Source organism: Sander lucioperca, chromosome 15 (genome assembly GCF_008315115.2).
Source record: "Sander lucioperca isolate FBNREF2018 chromosome 15, SLUC_FBN_1.2, whole genome shotgun sequence".
Lineage (NCBI taxonomy): Eukaryota > Metazoa > Chordata > Actinopteri > Perciformes > Percidae > Sander > Sander lucioperca.
This window is the reverse complement of record NC_050187.1, coordinates 18034285-18059181: the sequence shown is the minus strand read 5'-3', so window position 1 is coordinate 18059181 and position 24897 is coordinate 18034285. Positions and strand designations below refer to the sequence as shown.

Below are 24897 nucleotides of genomic sequence, written 5' to 3'. Positions count from 1 at the left end.
GAGATGCATAAGCCTCAAGTTATTCCCAACAACATGCACCATGCTTACCTGAACTTGTTGCTTCTGCATTTTAAGCATGTTCGGGTCTATCGAGAGGGGTCCGAGGACACTCATCATCAGCTCTTTCTCTGAAAGCCACTGACCAAGCTGCAGCTCAGTTGTTTGGAAGATGTCCAGGTTCTTGTTGGATTGCTCCAGGTGCTGCTTCCTCTCCTCTACAGAGCCACTGATATCTGCCCAAGCAGCATCTGAACAGGAGGGCAGAACATTCACACCAGTCTGCATTAGTCAGCATAACATCACCTTTCTACCCACTGTTCTCGTAGCAAAGCTCCCACTGCGCAGGACTTGGCACTACGAATGTGTTAAATTAACTGCTGTGGCAGAGAGCAGGTAGTGAGACGCTTTCTGTATGCATGTGACTAGATGAATACTAGTAATATAGCTGGTCTAACATCTCATACATGTATATGTCATTTTGTTAAAGACTTTATTCAAAGACCAGTGCTGTAATGAGATCAGTGGGATCCAACATACATCTGACAGTTTCAGTGACATAAATTACCGAAGGCCATCTGGAGACAACACCTTGGTGCATACCTATATCTGCCAGCATCTGCTTCCATTTTGCTGCCTCGGGGGAGTTCGGATGAGTCTTAATCAAGTTGAGAAGCGTCTCTCTTAGCTTCTGGAGCTGCTCCTGCTTTTGTTTCATGTCATCTTCAAATGCCTAAGATAATAAAAAAAAGGCATAACTGCTTGAATCCTGTGATCTCATTCAAAGCAAAACAAACAATGAGGACTGTGTGCAGTTTGAGAACATAATTAAACCATTTGCTGAGCGACAACAAGACTCTCTGTACCTTCTGCTGTTCAAGCTGTGTTTTCACTGAATCTTTCTCTGTAGCTGCTTTGTTCCAGGATGCTGCAGTCTTTTTCATGTCCTTCAGCCATGTCATCATGTTGTCTGTCTCCTTTTGGGCCTCTTTCAGCTCCTGCACCGAACTACTCAGCTCTGCTGCCCGACTCTCCAGCGTTTCCCCGAGGCTTGCGTATCCCTCTTTGACGAATGACATGTTCTGCTGAATTAACATCAGCTCTGTGGAAGTCAAAAAGAATTCTATCAAGTTTCCTTACCAGGAGTTTATAGACAAAGTGTCATCATCATGAGGTCATGATAACAGTGAGGCACCATTAATATAGTAGCCTTATGGTCCAGTATGTTCAGAATATGAGTTAATTAAGTAACACCCACTCACAGCAAATTGAATTGAAGCATTTGTGGAAATCAGTGGCTCTTATCCCAATAAATGATGAATTCAATTACAAATTGGGCCCCATGCAAGAACCACTAATATGAACAGGTTTGTTCTGGAGTGGCACATTCAAGTGATTTAAGAGAACTTGTGCATTTACCAATACGAGTCGTACGAGTCATGCACAGTTATATATATATATATAAATAAAATAAATACAAAATTATGTGAAATTAATATTGTGTGTGTCAGTATGATGTGTATAAAGGCTTTTTCCTTTTGTTTATATTTTATTGCTATGTATTTTGGCTTGACAACAACCCTCACAAAAAACAGTAAGAGAGTCATAGATAAGAATACAAACATGTTATTGCATGAGGACCAATGAATGTAGCTCTTATCTTATCAGTTGTCCTCCCTCTGTGTGTAAATTAATGTTTGGGTCTTTAAATGTCGATTAACTTACTATCAACTGATGAACTGAACTGATATGATATGATGAAAAATAATGAAATAACTCAATCCCTATGGAGTTTGGCTGAGGCTTAATTGCTCAATTGGGACATTCAAAAAGCAACAAACTCCCTCTGTCTAAGTGTCTAAGTTGCTTTAACTTTATCATAATCTGAACATACTGTTACAGTGATCTTCAAAAGTTGCTATTTGTTTGGCATAGAGCCCCCACAGCCACAGCAGTGTTTTGAAAACCAGCCATAATACCTACACAGCACACCACAAACAATGTATTTACAGAGCAGCATCCACATACTGTACACACTTGATTACCTTTATTGGTTAGGTAGGAATGGCTCGCTGGACCGCCACCATTAGTAAGAGCTGATGCAAAGACATAAGACAAAGCTTGTGTAAAGGGCAGGCAGACTATCTAGGATTGTTGGCACAAGATCTTTCCATGGTCTCTAATGGTTAGGGAGTATACAGTACTCAGAAGTGCACCCAAATACCATGCTTCCCATTCCAGGGATTGATTCAAACATGTGAGGTGTGCTGATGATTACCTGACTTGTTAGGGGCCTTTGTCTTGGCGGGAGATGTGAGGAAAGTCATGAGGCTGCATAGCGCTGATCCTTTACTGTTCAGGTCTTGGACAGCAGGGTCTTTGGATGTCCACTCATCTAACAATCCCTGATTAATCAGACAGACACATGTCATCATATCACATAAAAGCAAAAGCTGATGTCTGAAAATGCAAGTGAGAAACGGGATAAACAAGAAAAAATAGATGATTTCGCCTCTGTGGGTTTTTATTTTTTGTGCTATTTCAGGATCTACTTTTGTGATCTTTTCTCTAACATCTTGTGAAGCAAATAGTCTCTCTGCTGGACAACATAGTGTTTCACTCGCAGATCTATCCTGTGTAAACACATACCATCCATCTGTCATTAGTTGGCAGAGAAAGCAGGATAGGATGGTGGAGAGTACAGGGAGGACAGGACTATAATCTATTAAAACACACTTAACATACAGTATATCTATTGCAAAACACACTCCTCTACTGTGCCAGATGCAAAGTGATACATGAATTGCTTCTGTTACAGCACTTAAAGTTAAGTTAGACAAAATATATACGGGAATAACTCTTGTCTCTATAGTAGACTTTTTATTTATCTTCTGACTCACAGTGACTATCTGCAGGTCCTTCTCTAGACTGTTCACACTGCTGCTTAGCTGGACTGCAGGTACTTTCTCATTTGTCTGCTCCAGCCACTTGGTGAGAGCGCTAGCTGCAGATCTAAACTCTCCCAGCTGGTCCTGACAGGATGATACCTCCTCTTCCCTGTAATAGACAAGAATCAGTCATATCACGCATCCATCTGTACATTATACAAACATTATAAAAGGATGTTATTTTTGTTAAAAGTGTAAAGACAAAGACCTTTTTTCCCCTCCCCTGTCCCATCTTACTTTTCTTTGACAGCGTCTTTGAAGGTGCTGAAAATATTTGAGAGATCGTCCATCTTGCTCTGGATCTGGGCTTTGTTTCCATCGGGGCTTATTTCAGACAGCTCCATGGACAGAGTCTGCAGCTTCTCCAAATCACTGGCATGTTCAGCCATCTCAGCTTTGGTGTTCTACAGTGAAATTATAAATGTCATTCTTTGCCGTATAAAATAATTTCTTGATGAAGATGTAACATTACTGAAAGTGTACAAAAAAGTTATCCATTTATTGTCATGAACAGCGTCAGTGGTATAGTTACCTGCATTAGCTGAGAAAGTTCATTGAAGGTTTTTCCTGGCCCGTCTGTGTCGTGTAGATCTTGCGAACGTTTCACAACAAACTGCTGAACTTTATCTGCGACCTTCTCAAACTGTTCCACCTTTTCCTTTAGCTGCTCCAGCTGGGAAACCTTTTGCTTATGCTTGTCACAGGCGTTAGAGAAACGCTGGGAGAGAGCATCCATCTTAGATTGCAGAAGTGCAGCAGCAGGGGGATCTGCTGTCTCCACAAACTTCTTCACCTTGGCTTTCATGGTTGAGATGCTGCTCTGGCGACTTGCTATGTCCTGCTCTAATGCCTTAAAAAATACAGGATGGAACAGTTTTAATGGCTAAATAAAGTAAATATAACTGGTAAAAAAAAAAAAAAAAAAAATCAACTGCTGTCAGCACAACACAATACAGTATCTAGTTATTGGACTGCTGAAATGATGACAAGAATACATACTACTTCTTTGCTGAGGATATCTCCAATGGATGCAGAGTCCAGGGGAATTTGTCCTCTCTCTTTTACACTGGCCTCCACTCCCTCCATCCATCCCATCATCTCATCCAAACCGTCCTGCACACTCATGGAGCGAGTCAGGGTGATCTGCAGTTTCTCATTTCGATCACTCACAGACTTGGACAGGTTGTCATAGCGTTCAACTATGTCATCTACAATGCAAGTAAACAAATCAGGTTATGTTTAAAACTGAACAGTTTCTCATTGTTAGGGACACATTGTGAGATAAACATTTCAAACCCGAGCAGGAACGTATTTGGAATTTATGATTTTCTTAAGGCGTTAAGTGTGGCAAGGGATAACATTCACTAAGATTTTGGTAGAGTAAAAGCATTTTTAAGTGTATGCCAAGAACCTAATGACTGGAGAGAAGAAATACAAATGAGACACTCCAAGAGCCATATTTCAAACTCATAACTTTTGTACATTTTAGAAAAGGGATGGTGGATACTTTGGGGTATGATGACATTTTTGGACAGTCTGTTTGATTAACAACCTACCTACTTACAAGTTACAAGGTAACATTTTGCAGGGCTGAGATTTATGAACTTTAAGCTGTACTTTGAAATACTTTATTTTTAACCTTTCCCAAGCATTTCAGAGTTATTTCAATATCTGGCATCTTTCAATTTGCACATTTAAAGGCTGGAATCCTAATTCCACTATTTAAGTGTCAATGATGACACATACAATCATTTAAAGTCTCATATACTGTATTCTGTAGAGGGTGCGAAACTAGGATCTCTACTTGGATTTTTCCCTCACCTACTGTCTCCTGGATATCGTCCGAGTTGCTCAGCAGGTCTCCTTCAGATGTTATCAAAGACTCAGCTGCTTTGCGTAGTGTTTCAATAGCAGTCTGATGTCCTGTCATCTGACCTTGTAGGGCCTGTGGATCAATAAGTAAGAGGAGGTCAGAGAAAATAAAACTGTATCCTCATAAAATAAATGTCCTCGGCCTGCTTTTATACTGTACAGATTATGCATTTAACGTCTGGATAATAAATATCTTTCCATCATTCCACAGATATGGTTGGATGTACCCTTCTGCCTCGACTGTTAGAATTACAGAAAGGCTTAGGATTCTTTGCAGTGATTTGTAACCAAAGACAAACAGTGTTCCTTGGTTGGCCCGCAGGCGCCTCTTATCTGGGCATATCTATGCTGTAAGCCACTACCTCCCTACAGAGAAATGTTCAAGCTAACTGCTGCCAAAAGCTTTGACAGAGACAGCATCGTTTCTTATCCTCTTGTAGGAGTATGTAGGCTTTGAATAACCAGAGTTAAACTATTCACATGTGGGTTTGAATTTGAACACAGAGCTAAAAATAACTATGTTGCACTACAGTCAGTGGAAACACTGTATATGGTAAGGCAGGTCTACTGAGCCATGACCTTATAACCCTGCCAACGCTCCAAGTTCTGCACGTTACTTCTTAACAAAGCAATTCTTTATTTCTTTACTTGGATTATTCATAACCTAATATCCATTAAAGATCACTTAGATTCCTTTTATCTTATCTTAAAGACATCTTTTCACAGCCTTCTTAACTGTAACTGTAAAAATTCCAATTCACCAAAATGAAATCACATGGGAGGAAAGATCAAAAGTTTTCTTTTTCATCTGACTCTTGTGTTAGCCTCAAAAATTAGAGAGGCCTCACAGAAATATGAAAGAAATGTATAACAAGTTAAAAAAGACCACAATCTGAGATAAATCTGAGCTTTGGACTCGATACCAAGACGAGGTCAAAGCTTGACAGCCCTGGCTTGCACTTTTTCTTGCCTTGGTCTCCTCCAGCTGTTTCTGTAGTGTTTGTGGGTCAGCTGCTATGGCCTCTGATTGCTGCTTTCTCGCTTCCTCCTCTGAGCTGTTCAGCCACTTCAAAAGACCAGCGCTCGAGTCGTCATATTTCTTGTATTTGTCAACCACATCTTTCAGGTTGTTGCCAAGCTGATTGCACTGAAACAAAGGAAATTAAATTATACTGTATGTGTGATAAGATATTCAGGAAACACATAATTAAGTACACAGGCTCAAAACATGAAGATAACAATGAACAATGTTCAGTGTGTGTCAGAGAAAGTAGCAGTTTTCCATCCGACCTTTTCACAGTGCTTACAGAAAATAGTGTGACACCTTAGTTTTTAATGAAGAGAAATGCTCCCACCTAGTGGCAAGAATAAGTAACTACAACCTGTCAAGATCCATTTGATCAACTGCAGACTTGGTACCTGTGAATGTAGTGTTTTGTATCTGCTGGCTGCTGAAGCCAACTTGTCCTTGACAGCAGAACAGGTTCCTGAAGTATCCACGTCCAGCAGAGCGTTCTTAGCCGCAGAGTCAGCCAGTCCACAGGCGTTAGCCACATCCAGCACTTTCTGTCCTGACATGGTGATGAAGCGAAGGTCACCTTTGTGGGAAATCACATCTTCTGAGAAGCTTTTCTGTCGCTGGTGTTTATCACTGAGGATATTGAGGGAGCTTGCAGGAGAGCCCAACTCCTCTATCTCTCCCTCTGCCTGGTCTAACCAGCCCTCAAACTCCTCACAGTCACCCTGGAACTTCTTCAGCTCCTCCTGGACACACTGCACCTGCTTCATCTGCTGTTCAGCCTGCGTCAGCGAGGCCTCGTAGCGCCCCTTCAGCTCCTGGATGTTCTTCTGCAGCTTCTCCTTCTCCTCCGGAGACAACACGTTGGCCTGCTTGTCAAGCAGAGCCTGAGCTGACTGAGTGGCCATGATCAGATCCTGCTGCTGGGACAGAATCTCCTGATGACGGGCCTGTGAGAACAATAAAGCCTTGAGGACACCATACCAATACATACAGCTGCAATTATATCTTTATTTACATTTCTTAAACATTATAACATGATTTATACTACTATTTTTTTCTTTAATATTTCTTACTTTTTGGCTTTATTGGCTTCATCTGTTTCTCTTCAACTCAAATTTCAAGTCTGCTAAATACTATTAAACTAAATTGTTATCTATTTTTTCACCCATGTAACACATCTTATCACCTTCATTCTTTTCTAATGGCAAATCATATTCTAATTACAACCTATTTTCAGATAACAAGATGTAGTTAACTCTTAAAATTTCTAATAAAATAAAATTTTGGAGCTTTTATAATTGTTGGCATTTTACTCATTTCACCATACTTAGAAATTGATTATAACATTGAACTTTGAAAATGTCTTTGCTACTTGTGTCTTTCAACTTTAGATGCATAAGCATGATGATCTGCCTCAAGTAATGCACTGGGATCTTAATTAACTTGTGCACTGTTGAGAAACAAAGTCTGTGCCTGTAAACACTCCCCCGTGTTAAGTATGAACTGCTGTGGAACAAACTTTAGAAAATCCATTCTCTACATTTTTGCAACAAACCAATTGTACCTTGACCCTGTCATACTGCTTATCCAGGTCAAAGGAGCCGTCGTTCTTGCCGCTGGTCTCTGTGCCAAAATCCTTTTCAGTGGTCTGTAAAGCGTTTCCATTGGCATCGTCATCCTCTCCTATCAGTCCCGTGGCTGAGGTTTCTTTAGGCAGGTTTCCATTCTCTTTACTTATATGGTCAGTTTGATCCAGACGGCTCTCGTTTTCATTCCCTATGTTGGATATCCAGTCCAGGAGACCTTCGATTTTGTTCTTACTTTCTTCAAGACGCTCAACAGCTGCTGCCTGAAAAGACACATGGATTACATATTAACAAAATACTGAATAGTGAAAAATCAATATACTATGTTGCCATTTAGTTAAGCAATAATTTAACACACACATGTGGAGGTAATCTGAACTCTGACCTTTTCACTCTCCTGTTTTATGGCTGTGGTAACAACCTTCTCCAAATCTTTCCTGGACTCCTCAGCCCGCTGGTTGATGAGCTTGGCCTTGCTTTTGGCCTCTTCCAACTTGCTCTCAATAACGGCGATTTGATCTGGCATTAGCTTGCTCCGGTTTTCCTCCAGAAACTTTTTAGTACTTGTGATGACCTCATTCAAGGCACTGGCGTTTGTCAACACATCTTTTTGCAGGGCCTTGAGATCAGACAGGAGGAATAGTGGGGTTACGGAATGAACCGATTATAACTTATAAACTTATAAAACACATACTGTGCTTCTTAAAAATCAAAGAGAACTTATTTCAAACCTGGTGCTCCTGCTGGTACTGCTGCAGGTCTGTGACACACTCAGCATTTTCAGCCTGCTGCTGATGACCAATCAGATGGTTTTCTGTCAGGGTGAGATTATCACACACTTCCTCCAACTTCTCTGTAAACTCCTTGTGTTTCTCCAACAAAGACTGTCAAACAAGAATAAAAAAAACACCAAGTAAATATCATACTTTGACATCAAAAGGCTGCCATTAAACATATCCACACTCAAAAACATTCATATAAAACAAACCCCAAAACCCGACAGTGTTCACATAAAAGCTTGTTCCTATGGTCTGGGAACACAAATAGCAAAACAAGAGAGGAGAAAATATTCAAGCACTTAAATTTAACATGCAAATATTTTCCTTCATCATAATAGTGTAAAAATCTAGTATGCTGTAAACATGCTATTTCGCCATTCGCCACTTTGGTCTTGTAAGGGTAATAAGCACATTATGTCCGGTGTGTTAATGGGTTTGTTGTGGTTGAAAGTGTTCCAACAGAGAAGGTGCATTGTGTCCACTGTTAATTGTTGACTGGTGTCTTGAAGGCCTGTAGGATACAACCAGCACAAAGAGTTAGTCTGCAGGAGCGATCAAGCATGTGAGCATGCAATGTTGTTACTTTTTTTTAAACAATTAAGGCATTCACAGTAGAACCACCCAAATCTGAATTCTGGAAACAAAAGCCAATAATTCACTTCAGAATACATTTATCAACGAAACAGTGAAATACTATGGTAAAAACATTAAACCCTGGGATATTGTTATATACTCATTACTTGGAAAAAGTTTTAAAAAAAAGTTCAATATCTGTACACAGTTTTTTGAACTGATTAATCATTTTTGTTCTGAAGTCTGAGGTTCAGGCAGCTCATTCCAATATAAAAAGTTGTGTACCAATAATGTGAAACCACATATGTGAAATTCCTTGTTGTAACTTACTTGTCTGAATAACACGTCATTGTTGTTAGCTCTCACAGTTCTGCATGTGCTCATTCAATGTGTTAGAGTTGACCTATATATTCCTATGCTTAAATCTGACCAGTAACATGGCTTATACAGCCCACTCTACATGCAAGGTAAGCATTCATTATCAAGCACACCAAGCATGTACAGTTGTTGTTTTTTAGGTAAACATCTGTGATATTTTGTAGTATATCTACAGGCAGACCTTGTCCTGGCTCTCCCTCTCCCTGGTGTCCAGTAGGACATCTAAGGCGCTCCTCTGGGTAACAAGCCTCTCTGTCTGATCCCTGAACGCTCGTTGAGTGGTGCTGAGGAACTTGAGGAGGAAGCTGCTCTGAGTTGGACTCAGAAACTGAGCGTGCTCAGAAATAAAGCACTGGATATCAAATGTGACATCCTCTAGCTTGATCCTGGCTTCTTTTAGCAGACTGCTAAAGTCCTGGAAGAAAAGATGGAAATATGCAGAGTAAGTTTCTGTAGTTACTGTGAATATTGGATGTTTTTAATTACATATATTTAAAGATACCCTGTTCTGTTGTATCAAATGTTTCAGTGTGTCCACATCACATGGGTTAAGATCCACGTCACACATTTTTGAGTTGTTTCGGATGAGGCCTGTGAGTTCATCAAGATCACCTAGATGTTTCTGGTACGTTGATTCCAAGTGTACCTAAAATCACATTTACGTAGTCAATAGCTGATGCAACTGTTACATCACTGTATTTTAATCACTAGCAATGAACACTGACCTTTCCAGTTTCCATTGCTTGAATTAGGGAGTGACTCCTTTCTGCACACATTTGGGAAACAGCAGTAAAATTTGGCTTTAAATCCTGATATGTCGAGGCTAAATCTTGGTGGATTTGTATGGGAATATCCTCATCAGCAGAATTCACGAGGTGTTTGGCTTTTTCCATATCTGCTGTTAAAACACTAGCCAGCCTAGAAAATTGGGACTCCAGAGACTGGATAAAAAGGGACATTTGGTCAGGAGCTAATGCATAAATCTATATACACAAGCGAAAAATTATGAACATATAATATTGTTTGCTATTGGTCATTTCTAACCTGAAAATCCTCTATTTGAATCTGCAGTTCTTCCATGTTGTTCCCAACGGGTGCCTGGATTAAAAGGTCTTTTCTGACATCTTCCAAAACATCAGCGTGGTCCTGCAGTCTCCCAACACACTCCAAATAATCCTGGATGGAGAACAGCTGAGGAAAAAAAAACACAAAACAAAAGAGAAGCAGATGTACTTAGGCCAAAAAAACGACGGCAGAGATTAGTTTATCACTGAAACAACATGAAATGTACCTTATTTTTAACCATCTCGACTTTGCAGGCGTCTGAGCTGCCACACGACTGAGGAGACGGTTGGCGACTGCCTGCAGCAGAGCGGCAGACACCCGAGTCTGCTGAGCCCTCATCTTCTCCCTCTGAGCTCTCCTCCTTGATGCTCTCCAGCGTGTGCCGCCGTTCCTCCAGAGAGTCACCCCGCAGAGAGTCACCCCCCAGGGCACTGTTTAGAGTGTCCATCACTTCCTGAAGCACTGAAAGGTCTTGGCTTGAGGAAACAGTCTTGAGAACCTGCAGCAGTTGCAGCTGGATATTTGGAGCATCAGACTGCTGTGTCTTTTCACTGTCTTTCTCTTCCTGCAGTATCTGTTCTGAGTTTTCTATTTCTTTGTTGTTAAATCGGAGGGCGTTTTGTTTCAGCAAATCCACGAGAAGGTCTGGATGACTGCTCTCTAAAAGTCCATGAGGTGTGTCTTTCTTGTGAAAACCACCTTCGTCTAAAGGTTGCGGAGCATACTGAACTACAGCGATAGCGCTTTCAGTGTCTCGAGTTTGTGCCTTTTGCGAATCACTGACATCAGTCCCCTTTGTAATAATTTCCTCCTCTACATCTACATGTGCCCATACAGCATTAGAAAACACTGATGGAGCTGAAGAGGAAGCATCAGATGTAACACAGCTGTCTGACATGTAATCTGTATCTACCTGGGGATGCTCAGAAGAACACACATCTAACCTTTTTTCCTCTGTCAGAATATCCAATCCTAACCCTACTCCCATTATAGCTTCAGACTGTCCTAAGTTAAGTTCTGACGCATTTCCACTAATACCTGCGTTTTCTTTATCACTTGTCTCTCCTGTCTGTGCATTTCTCAACACAGAGATCTGTTCCATATCAATGCCTGTGAAAATGTCCTCATGTTGCCTCTCTGGGGAAAAACTGCCTGTGCTTAACTCAACATCTTCTGCATCACTGTGCTGTGAACCTGACAAATCTTCATCAGCCAGTCCTGTTTCAAGAGAAACTCTGGTGCCAGTTGGAGTGTAATGCTCTGAATCTTCAGCATCAAAACACTTAAGATTGATAGCATTTGCTGCGGTGACTTCATCGGAAACAACGGGTGACTGTGGAGAGCTCTCCCCGACAAGCACACTCTGACCATTTTGAGAGCAGCTGGGCTCAGATCCAACACTAAAATCGCTTTCTGAACGAAATGCTGCTTGCTGATGTAATGTGATTCTGTTGCCATCTTCTGTGATGTTGTAGTCATAGTTACCATTACCCCTTGACTCTGAGATGACTGCACTTTCAACCAAATCTCTGGGCGGTGAGTAATCTATACTTGGAGTTGGCTCGCCGTCCGAAGGTGACTGAACTGCGCTTGTGACATTCTCCATTCTACTTTCCTCAGACAACACATTGCAGTGTGATGAAGACGTGTATAATACACTCTCACTAACTGTCTGATTTTCCACCTGGGCATCATATCCCGCAATGAAAAAAACATTATCAATGGGTGAGCTGTCCAATTTAGAGTGATCAATAGAAGTGGCATAATGAGTCTGGCTTTCTGGATCAGTGCTAGTCTCAGTTCTGTCACTCAGACTAGATGGACGTGACTGGGTAGTTGGAGCAGCGTTTTCTATCACAACAGCCATATCTGTCAGTTGGTTATTGATTACACCCTGTGAGTCACTGTCTTCAGCCGGTAAAGGCGATTTGTCAAAGTGATGAATACACTCTGCAGAAACCTGACTCCATGAGGCGGGTGAGATCATCAGAGACTCGTGACCACTAACTGAGAGAGGGGAATGATGGAGATAATTACTCAGCTCTCCTACATTTCCTGTTGTCTCACAATCTACCTCTGCACCTCCTTTTTCACTCTCTAGCTCTTTGTTATCAGCCTCATAATTAGTCAGATCAAGCATCATGACAGCAACCTTCCTCTCAGTCTGCGTGTTTCCAGCTTCATTATCATAATTTAAATGCAGATTATGATCATCAGGGATGGAGTGAGTGCAGTTTTCCTCTGCGTAACTGCTGTCTTCCTCAAGGTATAAGTCAACACAGTCATCTTTAACTAATCCAGACTCACTGGCACTAACGGTGCAACCAGACCTCAACAGGCTCTGCTCTTCCATTTTACGAAGAGCAGTATTTGAGGATATGGATCCATCTGACACTGGCTGTTTTAAAACAAACATTGTGTCATTCTCATCTCCTACAACACTTCCTTTTTCATCTGACTGTAGGTCAAGCAGTTTCAAAACTGTCGTCTGGTCAACTGGGCCCTGACTGAGAGCTGCCTCCAGGTCATAACGCCTCCCAGAGGTGACATCTAAAATGTCTCCCTCCTCCATTTGTGCTTTCAGGAGATGAGTAGCATAGTCTTGCTCTTTGTCAACTAACACGTCCTGAGAGCATAAAAACTCATCTTGGATAATATCCGTACCTTCTGATTCACTACAAAGTGACTCAGCATTTAAGTATGGTAGTGTCTGACGGCACGATTCTACTAAACCCTCAGAGTCAAACATTGACGGTGAGCCAACATTTGTTCTGTTTACAAAGCATAAAGTTTGAAGAACTGAGGTCCCTGGAATATCAAGACATTCACTGTCAGCACCTCCATCATCAATTTGGAAACTATTTCCACAATCTGGAAATTGATCTGACTTGGTCCAATTTGTGTTTCTGGTTTCCTCCGCTACACCAGGCTCTATGGTATCCATGTCAATGTCATCATCATCTACTAACAATTCCTGTTTTAGAGCCTCTTCATCTGTGTATGTTTTTTTATCGAAGCTAATTCTTCCATTGACTGAGGAAACAAAATCACGAGGATCAAATGTGTGTTGTGTGTTTTTAATTAACTCCTCCGTTTCCTCATTTATGTGCAGCGGTATCTCTAAATCTACCTGTTCTGGAAGATCACCAACATTTAAAGTCAGAGAAGTAACATTTTTCTCAGTGTTTTCAGAAAATATTGAATTGTCAAGAAAAATTTCTACCATTTTACTCAGCTGTCTATCGAGTATTAGGACCCGCTGCCCGGATTCGGGATCTATGTAACTGTTCAACATTAGGTAGGAGATGAATAGCTGCTTTGCCTCTGTTTGAGTAGGGATATTATCAACTTTTAAGCAATCTGCAGCATGACAGCATCCATCAACCGTGAGTTTTCTGTACATAAGCCAAGATGAAAACTTTTCATTAAGGTGATCAACATCAGGAAACACATCAGGAATCCCTACGGATTTTAAAACCTCTGCTGTATGAATGTCAATGAAACCATTCTGAATGGCGCCGGTGATGTCGACCACCTCTGAATTTTCTGGAATGTAAAAAGCTGCTATTTTCTCCCGATTACTTAAGAGTATGCTGGTAAACTCATCAGTGGTGATTTGTCGGTCATACTGGAATGAGGTAGACATGGTTTGGATTTCCCCAGAAGAAGGCAACACGAGTCCCATAAACCGCTGCTGATTTTCAAGCACAATGAGTGTGCTGCTAGAGCTCATCAAATCACACTGAACGGCTGCATCCACTTTTAGCCCATCACCCATACCATCCTCTGACATGGTCTCCTGATCACTTACACCATCACAAAAATACCTCAAAGTGTTAATATCCCTCCCTGAGGTCAGTGATTTATTTCTGCTGAGGCACTTCAATATCAGTCTATTGACCTCACAAGGTTCAACCTCCTGCACAGGCTCTAAGAGTGGCACATCTTCAGCAGCACTGGGATTCATTATATCCGGACAGGTCTTTTGCCTCTGCAGAATTTCTACATAGACAGAAGCAGGTATCAAACCACACTGAAAAGCCCTCTCCAGGGTCAGTGTGTCCCCCGTGTAGCACACCTTCAATCCATCACTGACTTCCTTCACCTCTATCATCTTGATGATCGGGTCTTCACACGTGGCCCCTTCCCTAGCTGCTGCTATGTCAGAGAGCGACACAGAAGAAACATGTGAACTATGTATGCACTTGCTTGCTTCGTTGAACTTTGGCAAGTGGTTCAGGGTGGATTTATAAACGAGATCTTGTTTGAAAGCATCGTCCGGGTCTAGACAGACATGCGGCTCAGACTGAAAAAGGTTGGAGTTTACCGGTTGGGCCTCTGGGAGGGTGACCCCAGTTATCCAATTGATCGGGCCACTCATGGATCTGGTCCCAAACCCTGCATCACTGGGTTTTAAATCCTAAAGAAATTGAAAATTTAACAAATTACAGAACTGCTTTCAGCATCAAAATATGTATTATCTATTATGAGTCAAATTTGCAATTAAAGTATTCAAAAGCAAGACAAAAATGTATACTCACCACCAGACAAATATGGGCATGTTAAAACACCATGTGCACAAGTGCAAGACTGCATCAGGGTTGCAACAGGAGAGCGATGGATAATACATTTAAAGCTATCATGCATCTGGGTATGCAGTATCCAGCATCTTGCAAAAAGAGGGTAGTTAGTCACATCACATACTGTAGGTAAAGGGTCATATCTGTTATCCTGTTGACTTCTTAAGTCAAGCACATTAATAAAGGTGAAATGTCAGACCAAAGCCGGGCGCAACTAAGCATGTTCACAGCATACTCAGATTTTTTTGGGCTTCAATTGAAGAAATCTTATTTTATGTTCCTAATGTAAGAGAATAAAAAAGAGAGAAAGATGCAAAAGACAACTGCTCACACTGTACTAGGGAGAAGAGGAAGAAGGTTAGTCATGCAGCTGAACATCAGGTGGCACTGTTTTCTAACCCATTATAAGACACACATCCAAACCACTTAATAGAAGAAACAGCCTTGTGTCCAACCTCTTCTGCAGAGGTTGTCTGATCTGAACAATGTTGGGAGAGTTCACTGTAGGCCTGATTGAGCGCCGTCAGCTGCTCCTGGGCCTTTTCTCTTTCCTCTTCGGTCATTCTGTAAAACAAAACACAAAGAGTGAGGCTGAGACTGTAAACAGTGGACTAAGTATTGTGCATGTGGGTCACAGTCACTCGACCTACTTGTCACTGTGTTTGATCAGCATCATCTGTGTGGCCCTTAGTGCTTCTGCAATTTGTTCCTTCTTAGTGACCATTTCCTCGACTGACACCTAGAACATCAAACACTGGCGTATTAATAATTTATATGCAGTACAATGTCTCCTCTTTACTTTTGTATGACTACTCTTTTCAAATAATATTGTAGTCACCAATATGGTGATCCTAGGGACACAAAGCACACAATGAATTACATTTTTCAATTCTTATATAAAAATAATAATAATTAATGAATGAAGACATACTGTACACCCCCGTGACTAGATTAAATATTAACCCCTGCACAAAATAATGCAATTCAATTGAACAGCTATGCAATAAATATGAACTTTGTTAAATTTAAAATGTTCAGAATGTGTCAAAAAGGAGTAGATTTATTTTCGAGGTCATTTTGTTTTGGTGGGACAGAATATGAGTAACTGTTTCTTAGTAATTGTTTCATCCTATGACAAAATAAAATAAAACATAAAACAGGAAGTCCAAAGCTGTCATTATTACATTGTAATTGTATTTATATTTTTGTGTACATAATGTACAAAAAACCTAAATAATAAAAAAAAAAATTTTTATTAAATAAACCTTACGGACATATTTTTGTGTACCTAAATCCTAAAAACAATTAATAGTAAGAATCAAACATTTCATTAATATTACTACATTTTACATTACTGCAATGCTAGTCGAATAATGAATCTATCAATTCTATTTCTATTCTATTATATGCATAGAATGAATTCTGTCAAACCATCAAAGACAACCCATCGCTTCAGGATCACCAAACTAATAAAGTACACACAAGGGGAATTTCAAATTTCTTTTTTCAATTTCACTTGAATAATGTCAGCTTTGGATCGTGTGTATAATGCATTTTTTCCTGTAACACAGGGATAAAACTCTGAAAGGTGTTTATATATTTCAATATCCTGTTGGACTGATATCATTTATTAGTCACTGAGGTTGTTCTGAAATGTGAGTGCTTGTGCAACTTTTGTTGTTATTGAATCAGTTGGGGGTGATTGAAATAATCAAATATATTAGGAAATCCATAATATTAGCCATCCTTTTGTGTACAGAGGATATGATAAAGTAATTACAACCACTACCTATAGTGTAAAACATATGGATTACATGAATCAGAAAGTAAACAGTGTCTTTTTATTTGAAATCATACACTGACAGCAAAAAAGGCTGAAATATCATTTTGATTAGAAAAATACTCTTCCCCGTTAAACCAAAGCATTCTCTCATGTACAACAAATATGTGGCAGGATATTAAAAAAGGACACGCCAGAAAACAACACACATTATTTACCTGGGGCTTACTAGAAGCATCTGTGTTGGCATTGCTATCTTTCTGGGCATTTCCATCATTGTTCGGGGTCTGTTTCACATTGGACATCCAGTGCAATAGTTTGCTAACTTTATCGCCATGCTCTCTCTTCTCCTCATCAACAGATCTCTACAATTGAAACAGATTGGTTTTTGACAAGATTGTTAACTTTGTTACAAAAAACAAAAAACACTAGAGGAGGGAATCCTAAAAGGGAGGGAAATACATGCATAGTCAGACTAAAAACACCAAAGCTTAAGAACCATTGTCAGTAGTATCAACCACTGTATTTAAATGTGTGTGTAAACCAAAAAAAGAACATTCATCAGTGAAGTCATTTTAACTTCACAGTCAAACACAAAGGAAACCATATTTGCAACTTTTGCATACTGCTTTTATGCAATGGACAAGCATATATTTACCAATGTTTATTACTTATACGCCCAAACATAATGAAATGTTGATTTGGCTCCAAAACCATGAATTTTTGTAGCATCCAGTAACCTTAACCCCGTGTGGCAGTCGTACACACTTCTTTCAAGTGCCTCCCTGAACGTTATTCTTCTCTTGGTCTTTGGACAGGTGAGGCTTTTAGTGTGGAACTTCTCATCTTTGAGTACAGCAGCTGTAACTTTGTCAATAAGGCCACTCTGAATGACTTCTTCAAGTGAGACTCTATCACGAGTGTCAGAGTTTATCAATCCTCCAGTCAGGAGCTGGAATTCAATACAGCGAAAACCGGCATCCTTTGGGATGAGAATTTCCTGAACAGCCTGGGTGATGGACAAAGTCTTTAAAGTCTTGGGGTGAACAATGCCATTAAACGCTTGCTCAAACTGTTGGAGCTGCTGATTCAATGCCTCATCTAAAAGACCTCTTTTGAGAGCCTCCGAGAGAGTAACTTTCTCCCCTGAAGAGGGGTCGCAAATACCTCCAGTGCAGGCCTGGGCCTCCAACAGCCTTAAAGCAGTGGCTCTATCAGTAAAGCCCTGTTGAAAACCCTGAAGAACTGACAGCCTCTTCCTCTGAGTGATGTCCCAGAGACCAGCAATGGGGCTGTTAACATCTTCCACAACAACCATTCTTGAAAATATGATATCCGCAATCTCATAGATGCTAAGAAGCCCAATGCGATAGTTTTCAATCTCAGATATTTCAAGAAACCTCTGACTTAGAGCGGACTCTAGACAAAGTTGTCGGCCACTTTTGACATCAGTTATGATGTGAAGTGGGCTTCCATTTTGGTCAACTATGGACTTTTCCTGCCATTCACTTTCCTGCTGTGACAGAAACAGATACGTCCTCTTGTCAATGTGTCTCCCCTTGAATGCTTCGTAAGCGGACATTTCGATGCCGCAGCTGGTGCTGACAACAGACACTCTATGAGAACTCGTGGGAGAGGTGTTTGTTAGATGTTTCTCACCAAATGGGAAGAGAAACACACCACCATCGGTGTCATAAAGGCATGTCTTCAGTATTTCAGAGTAGTATGCTTTCTGTCCACTGTCAGGGTTGTGGAAACCTTTGGGGTTACTGACTGGATCATACAGACTCTGTAGAGTCTCCTTGTTTAAAAGACCCTGATCAACAGCAATGCTAGCCGGCACCCTGACACCAATCTCTGGGTTGATCAGTCCTCCAGTAGCTACCTGGACCTCAAGGATCTTCTTGCCTTTGTATCTATCGAGAATCCTTTCCTCCATTGCCTGAAATACAGACAGCTTTTTGCCAGCATGGATGTAGCCACTAACAGCTTTCTGAGCCTCCATCAGTTTATCTTTCAGCCCTGTCTCTATAATACCTCTCTCTAAAGCCTCAACAACTGAGTGTGTTTGCCCTGTGGCCAGATCTGTGAGGCTTCCTGTTACAGCCTGAGCCTCCAGGAACTCAAGAGCGTACGTCTTTGCTAAGAAGCCCTTCTCAGCAGCTTCTATGAAGGATATCTTTTTCTTACTTGACTCCACATAAACTCCAGCAATAGTAGTTGGTTTAACAGTGTACTTAGCGAGCGATGCTTGCACCTCTTCCATTGTGATGAGACCCATCTCAAACCTACGCAAAACCTCTTCATCCAAGAGTTTAAACTTGATTAAGTTTTGAATACTTGGGCTGCCTTTGAGTTCTGGGAGCTTTTGGGAAGTTGAATATATCACACTCAGTTTCTCCTCACTGTCTGATGTGTTTACACTTTCACATGTTTCTTTGATCTGATACATTCTTGTCTTAGTGATGCTAGGTGTTTCAATTGGGCATTTGTCTGTTAGTCCACACAGAGCCATGTATCCATGTGTTGTCACAGTCATGGGCTCATCAGGCTTGATTTGGCTCTTGTAGGTCACATCTTGCGTGCTGTGTTTTTGTGGGAGAGTCGGAGTTTGATAAGTAGAGCGATTTACGGTTTTCTTTGTTGGTGAATCATAAAGGCTTTGGCTGTGAGTGACTTCCATTTTATCTTGTTTGACTTGTGTCAGTCCTTCAAGAATATTTTCTTTCTCCATTGTTGCCATCTGTAGATGTGACATTGGAAGAACTTTTAAGTTACAGAGGACTACAGTTCACTGTTACAGATAACTACAATTGCTTAATAAATATTGTAATAAATAGCAAAAAATAAATAATTCGTGGAACTGTATTACATTTAAATATTCTTATATCTATCATATTGTGCTGCAGTATTGCTAAACTAACTTCATCCATACCTCTGAGGACACTTTCATTTTGAGAATCTCGTCCTCCAGGTTGCATTGAGCACTTTCAGACGAGGGCACCATCTTCTGCCTCATTGTATGTTCTGTCTTCAACAAAGCAGCCTCGTTGTCTTTCACATAGTAACTGGCTTCAATGATTTCCTGTTTGTTTATCCTTTGGTTATCAGTCTTCATCCAGACCCCGAGCGTCAACGACTCCATTTGTTCCTGAAGAGATCTCGCTTCATTTTCCTTCCGTGTCAGTTTCCACTCACTGTCTGTTATCTTAGCTGACTCATTTGACTGTTCATTGCAAAGGCTTTGTAAAGCACTTACTTTTGAGTTCAGTTTAAGTCTGTCTTCCTCAAGTTGGGCAATTTGTGATTTTGCATTTGAGAGGTCTTGTCCGAGCTGTGTTCTTTCTTGCTGCAGTTTGTCTATTTTGATCTGCAGTTGCAGCTGTTGGTCCGATTGTTGCTTTGTTTTTGCAATGGTTTGATGCACTGTTTTTATCTGTTTGACATCCTGTTTGAAATACTTGTTTAGCATCTCTGCTAAATCTGCGCTATGTGACTGCTGTTTTGAACTCCCGCTCCCACTTGAGATTTCAGATTGAAGTAAAATAAGTTTTTTCTCTATTTCAGTCTGCACTAGCAACAACTGCCTCTCATAGCCCTCTTTCTGAAGTTCTAGTTTACTTTTCAAGTCATCTAGCATTTTCTTGCACTTTTCAAGTTGTTCTTCCATCTTCTGTGACCTCAGCTGAAGGACAGAGTTTTCATTTTGCTTTTGTTCAGCTTCTGTTTGGGTGCGCTGCAGCTTTTCTTTCAGCATTCTGACTTCAGATCCCAATGAAATGCTTTTCTCTAGCGCCTCAGCTTTCTCCTTCTTAAGGATAGTATTTTCATGTTGTAGATTTAACTGAGATTTGTCAGAACTCAACATTACTTCTTTCATTGTCACTTTATTTTTCTGAAGCTCACTCTCCATCTGCAATATTTTTGATTCTTTGACTTTTCTTTCTCTGGTCTCTTTCAACAACTCATCTTTAGTTCTTTGTAGGGAAGTGCTGAGCTCTAAGAGTTTAATATTCAAGTTCTCTACATTTCTGTCTGATGCTCTCTTGTCGTTTTGAAGAGCATATATCTCCTGCTTTAGGTTTTCTGTCATTTTCTCTGAGCTGCTAGTTAACCCTTTAGTACTGTGCTTATGTTTGAAAAGTTCGTGTTCTAATGCCTTGACTTTATTGAGATGTTTTTGACACTCTGCAGATTCTTTTTGCAGTTCTGCATTTCTGTTCTTTAGCATCATGTCCAAATCATTGATTTCAGCATTTTGCATGTGGATCTTTTGATTAGCAGAATTCTTCTCAGCATACACTGACTCCAGCTCTGATTTCAGAGTTGTTATTTCCTTCTCACAGTTGTCAATTTTTGAATTAAGTGTGTGGATTTTCTGTTGCAGTTCAGTCATTTGCTTCACTTCCTCACTGTAATCTTGAAGTTTCATTTGAAGCTCATGGGAGGTCTGAGATTTCTTATTTAGTTCCTCCTCAATAATTCTAACCTGTGATTTGGTGCCCTCCACCTGAGACTTGAATATTTTAATTTGCTGATCCTTGCTCTCAATTTCCATTGTCACCTGATCGAGTTTAGCTCTTAAGTTCTTCAGATTCTTTTCCATCTCCATATTTATCTGTTTGAACTCATCTACCTTTTGCTGCAACTGAGAAACAACTAATTCACTTGTTTTAAGTTCTGATTCGAGGTTTTTACATTTGAGCTGTGACGCCTGCTCAGATCTCTTCATTAAGTTGTTTTCTTCCTTAGCTGTTTGAAGCTGCTGTTTCCAGCTCTCTAGCTCACTCTTTAAAGACTTGATCTTCTTGTCAGAAAATAATCTGTCTTTTTCCAATGACTCTGTTTGGATCTGAAGACCTCTAATATCACTGTCAGATGAGACATTCATACGTGCCAACTCATTGCATTTAAACTTCAGCTGATCTACTACTGCCTGCTTGGAAGCTATCTCTTCTTCTAAGTTGTTAATCTTGTGAATATTTTCCTGCTCCATGGAGCCTTTCTTATGCAGTTCTGCTTGGGTGATCTTCAACTGCTCTTTAAGGCCTTCAACTTCAGTGCTTTGGAAAAACATATTTTGTTCCAATGAGGATTTTGCTCTTTGGAGAGATCTGATTTCCTCTTGAAGTCCATTGATGGATTTCTTCATGTTCTGTGCTTCCTGTTGGAGATCCTCTGATTTTTGTCTCATGTTGAGCCTTTCAGTTTCCATGTCCATCTGAAGTTTCTTCAGTCTGTTATTGCTGTCATCCAACAGCTTTTTATAACTTTGTGCTTTCTCCTCAGCTATTTCTGCTCTTTTCTGGATCAGGACTAGTTTCTCTACTTTCTGCTGCAGAACATCCGCCATCATGGTGTTATTTTGTCTGACTGCAGATGACTCAGGCTCACTTTCGACTGTCGACTGACTGTCAGATGACAAAGGCTGCTGAGCCAGATAATTTTCTTTAGCCTTTACTTGACTTTGCACCTGCTCCTCAGTACTTTCCTCCATGTTTATTTTTCTCTGAAGTGTGGGGCTCTGTTTCTTAAGATCTTGGCCATCATTACTTTTCTTTAAGAGGTCCTCTAGGTTCTTCTGAGCCAAAGACCACTTGGCCTCTGACTGCTCAATTAACTGTTTTGTGTTACTTAATTCTTGCTCACTGGCAGCTTTGTCTTTTAACGCTATTTCTAACTTGGTGCAATACTGATTAACGTCATGCTCCAGCTGTGATTTCTGAAAGCTTAGATCATCCATTGTCTTCTGTTGTGTGGCTACTTCTCCTTCCAACTTTTCCAGCTGTGCTTGTCTTTCAACCAGCAAAACCTCCTGTTCCTGGACCCGTTGCTTAAGTTGACTAATCTCTATTTCCCCTGCAGCTTTTTGGAGCTCCACACTCTCTGTCCTTTTTGTATTCTCTGCTCTCTCAAAAGCCCTTCTGTTCTATAATGCAAACAAAATAAGTCATCCACTGTTTCATGTTTGTTTAGAAATTGTAGAAAAACTCTTCTTACCAGTGCTGCAGCCATATTAAACACTCTCTCCAGGAATTTGCAATTTGCATAGTTTTTTTAGTTATCCAGAAATATTGTGGAGGGTTAGAAATCATATTTAACAACAAGATGTTAGATTTATTTAAGATGTTCTTACTAGCACTTGTCACTGATTTAATCACTGCATCTTTGTCAGTACCAATACTTACAAAACTAATCAACTACGCAACAAAACTACACAAACTCCTGGAGAGGCTTTATTTTCCCACAGAAAGGCAATATGAGAAAACATGAAAAAGCTCTTTCCTTCCAGCAAGTCACCATCACCAGTAAAAAGGAGTTACTATACATGCAGACATGCACCACATTTCCTTTGCTTCTTTTGCACAATGAGGCAAATGTCTTCACTAGTGATGAGCTGAATATATATGATAATACAACAACCCTCGGAGGAAGGTGATACAGTTTGCTGCAATATTTTACGGTTCACTACTTCTTAGTGAGGCAGTGAAATATGTTGATGCAAAACAGAAGACCTAGGAATCATGCAATGATAAGAAGGTAAAGCTAAACGGGCATTATAAGTTTAAGCGTCCAAATAGCCCCAAAAAGTCTAAAATGTGATGCATAAGCTACTGCAAATGTAGAAAGCCAGGAAGTATTGAAAATATGGATCTCTCACCTCCTCGTCTTCAGTTCTCTTCAGTGTTTCACTGGCAAACTTCACATACTGTGTCATGAGAGTCACAAGAGCAGTGTAGCGGGTTCGGAGATCCATAAACTGTGCAAAATTTAAAAAAAACAAGTATGTCATTGAGATGTACTCTACACAGTTCCTGTCCTACCAAAGTTAAATAATAGTTTTACCTCCTGCTGAATGGCATCAGAAGAGCTCTGCATCCTCCGTTTCTTGAGAGGGGATTTGTGTTGGGAGTCAACCATCGCTCTGAAAGTCATCAGCTGAAGTTCATAATCCTAAAAAGAGATTTATGTGTAAGTTTACAATGTTTTATTTCTTAACTACAACAATTTTCAGTTTGGATCATATCTTGGTCGTTGCCCAACAAAGCTGGAATGAGAATGTCACAAACTGCTAATTTCATATATCAGAGAGACAATGAGAACATGTAAGATAAATTAGCTGACCTTAATGGCAGATGAGTACTGCTCTGAGTACTTCTGACACTCATCAATTCTGCTCTGTTTTTGTTCAATTTCAGCAACAAGGACCTGAAAGACATTCCATTTAAAATATATACATCCATACTGTCTTTATCTTATTGTGAAGAAGAAGTTAACTCTTGTCCTACCTTGTGTTTGTTCAACAGCTCAGCCAGTGCCTTGCTATCTTCAGGTTTGTTTTCTTGGGCCTTTAGCTGTGCTGCTTCCATTTCTCTAACCCATTCATCCAGACAGCTGTAGGAGTCTCTGTAGTGTTTGAGAGATTTGCTAATACCATCCAGGTCCCGCAGCCTGAAATTGAACAGTTAACGTGAATGAGCAATACTTAAACTTATAATACTTGCACACAAATGTTGTGAATGACTTCTTATGATGCAATGCAAAAAAGAAAACTATAAGAAATATTAACACTAACCTGCTATCAATCTGGGAGTGAATGTTCTGCCATCTCTCGCTCAGCTGATCAGCTTTCTCCTTGTGCCAGTCCAGATCAAAGTCACGCTCATTGTGTGCCTTAAACATGCGGTCGCTGATGGCTCGGGCTTTCTGCAGCTCATCCTCCATGTCATGGAACACTCCCTGCTTCTCATCAATCTCTGTCCGCCATTGCTATAATCAAAAAGAGGAATGGTTACTCAAAATGAACTAAAATGTAGCCAATGTTGGTGAAATGTTAAATTTCAAAATTGTATTACCTTCAGTGTTGAAATGACTGTCTCAATGGACTTGACGTCAGAGTTCATAGCATCTTCCTCGTAGAGTTTGGATTCGTAGGCCTTAACTAGCGCCTCTGCACTCTGGCTGTGCCTCACCACTAAGCTCACTGTTTTCAGTCTGCGACACAAAGGGAGCATGCCTTCCATTAAACTACTTTTAAGGCAAATATCTATCTGGGTAAAATATTGAAACCATGATTACTTCTAGACAATGAAGGGAGTCTCTTACTTGTCCATATAAATGGAAGACATGGAGTACACTTGGCTCATGCTCTGAACAATGACGGTGAGTTCAGAGGAAAGTGTTGGCACAGAAGGAGAACCTGCAGCCTGTCTGAGGAACAGCTCACACTTCTCCTTCATCACGTCAAGGTCCTCCTTCAGTCTATTCAGCTCCGCTGTCTTCTTCTACAAAGTGGCATGTAGAAAATCAGGATTCAA

The 24897-nt window shown here is 40.4% G+C and overlaps 2 protein-coding genes across 30 annotated transcripts in view; both read right to left on the bottom strand.

Moving 5' to 3' along the window:
• dst (dystonin) overlaps positions 1-24897 on the bottom strand; it is a 108242-nt gene that overhangs the window by 36178 nt on the left and 47167 nt on the right. For 26 of the 29 annotated variants that reach the window (XM_035992709.1, XM_035992703.1, XM_035992712.1 and 23 more), the window contains 30 exons: positions 24686-24864; positions 24436-24574; positions 24156-24349; positions 23869-24031; positions 23705-23788; positions 23426-23533; positions 23241-23339; positions 16798-16944; positions 15450-15538; positions 15255-15363; positions 10446-14639; positions 10199-10345; positions 9880-10095; positions 9657-9800; positions 9336-9569; positions 8156-8308; positions 7810-8043; positions 7403-7687; positions 6237-6785; positions 5788-5964; positions 4767-4890; positions 3945-4153; positions 3478-3795; positions 3183-3349; positions 2898-3054; positions 2276-2402; positions 2043-2093; positions 864-1099; positions 601-730; positions 49-248 (listed from right to left, as the gene is read on the bottom strand). In XM_035992709.1, coding sequence (XP_035848602.1) covers positions 49-248; positions 601-730; positions 864-1099; positions 2043-2093; positions 2276-2402; positions 2898-3054; positions 3183-3349; positions 3478-3795; positions 3945-4153; positions 4767-4890; positions 5788-5964; positions 6237-6785; positions 7403-7687; positions 7810-8043; positions 8156-8308; positions 9336-9569; positions 9657-9800; positions 9880-10095; positions 10199-10345; positions 10446-14639; positions 15255-15363; positions 15450-15538; positions 16798-16944; positions 23241-23339; positions 23426-23533; positions 23705-23788; positions 23869-24031; positions 24156-24349; positions 24436-24574; positions 24686-24864 — 9363 coding nt within the window. The remainder of the gene's footprint in view (positions 1-48; positions 249-600; positions 731-863; positions 1100-2042; positions 2094-2275; positions 2403-2897; positions 3055-3182; positions 3350-3477; positions 3796-3944; positions 4154-4766; positions 4891-5787; positions 5965-6236; positions 6786-7402; positions 7688-7809; positions 8044-8155; positions 8309-9335; positions 9570-9656; positions 9801-9879; positions 10096-10198; positions 10346-10445; positions 14640-15254; positions 15364-15449; positions 15539-16797; positions 16945-23240; positions 23340-23425; positions 23534-23704; positions 23789-23868; positions 24032-24155; positions 24350-24435; positions 24575-24685; positions 24865-24897) is intronic. The other 3 variants (XM_035992704.1, XM_035992706.1, XM_035992727.1) reach the window with 3 other exon arrangements.
• On the bottom strand, positions 16998-23234 carry LOC118493266 (desmoplakin-like). The gene is made up of 2 exons (XM_035992732.1): positions 19515-23234; positions 16998-19322 (listed from the first exon to the last, which is right to left on the bottom strand). Exons 1-2 carry the CDS (start codon positions 22320-22322, stop codon positions 17247-17249), a joined length of 4884 nt encoding a protein of 1627 aa, XP_035848625.1. The 5' UTR covers positions 22323-23234; the 3' UTR covers positions 16998-17246.

Excerpts from the sequence above, each read along its gene's own strand:
- LOC118493266 (XM_035992732.1), bottom strand. The coding sequence starts at position 22,322 with ATGGATGATCTAAGCTTTCAGAAATCACAGCTGGAGCATGACGTTAAT. Across the intron at positions 19,323-19,514 it reads AAATGAAAGTGTCCTCAGAG|ATGGCAACAATGGAGAAAGA; the intron begins GTATGGATGAAG and ends TCACATCTACAG.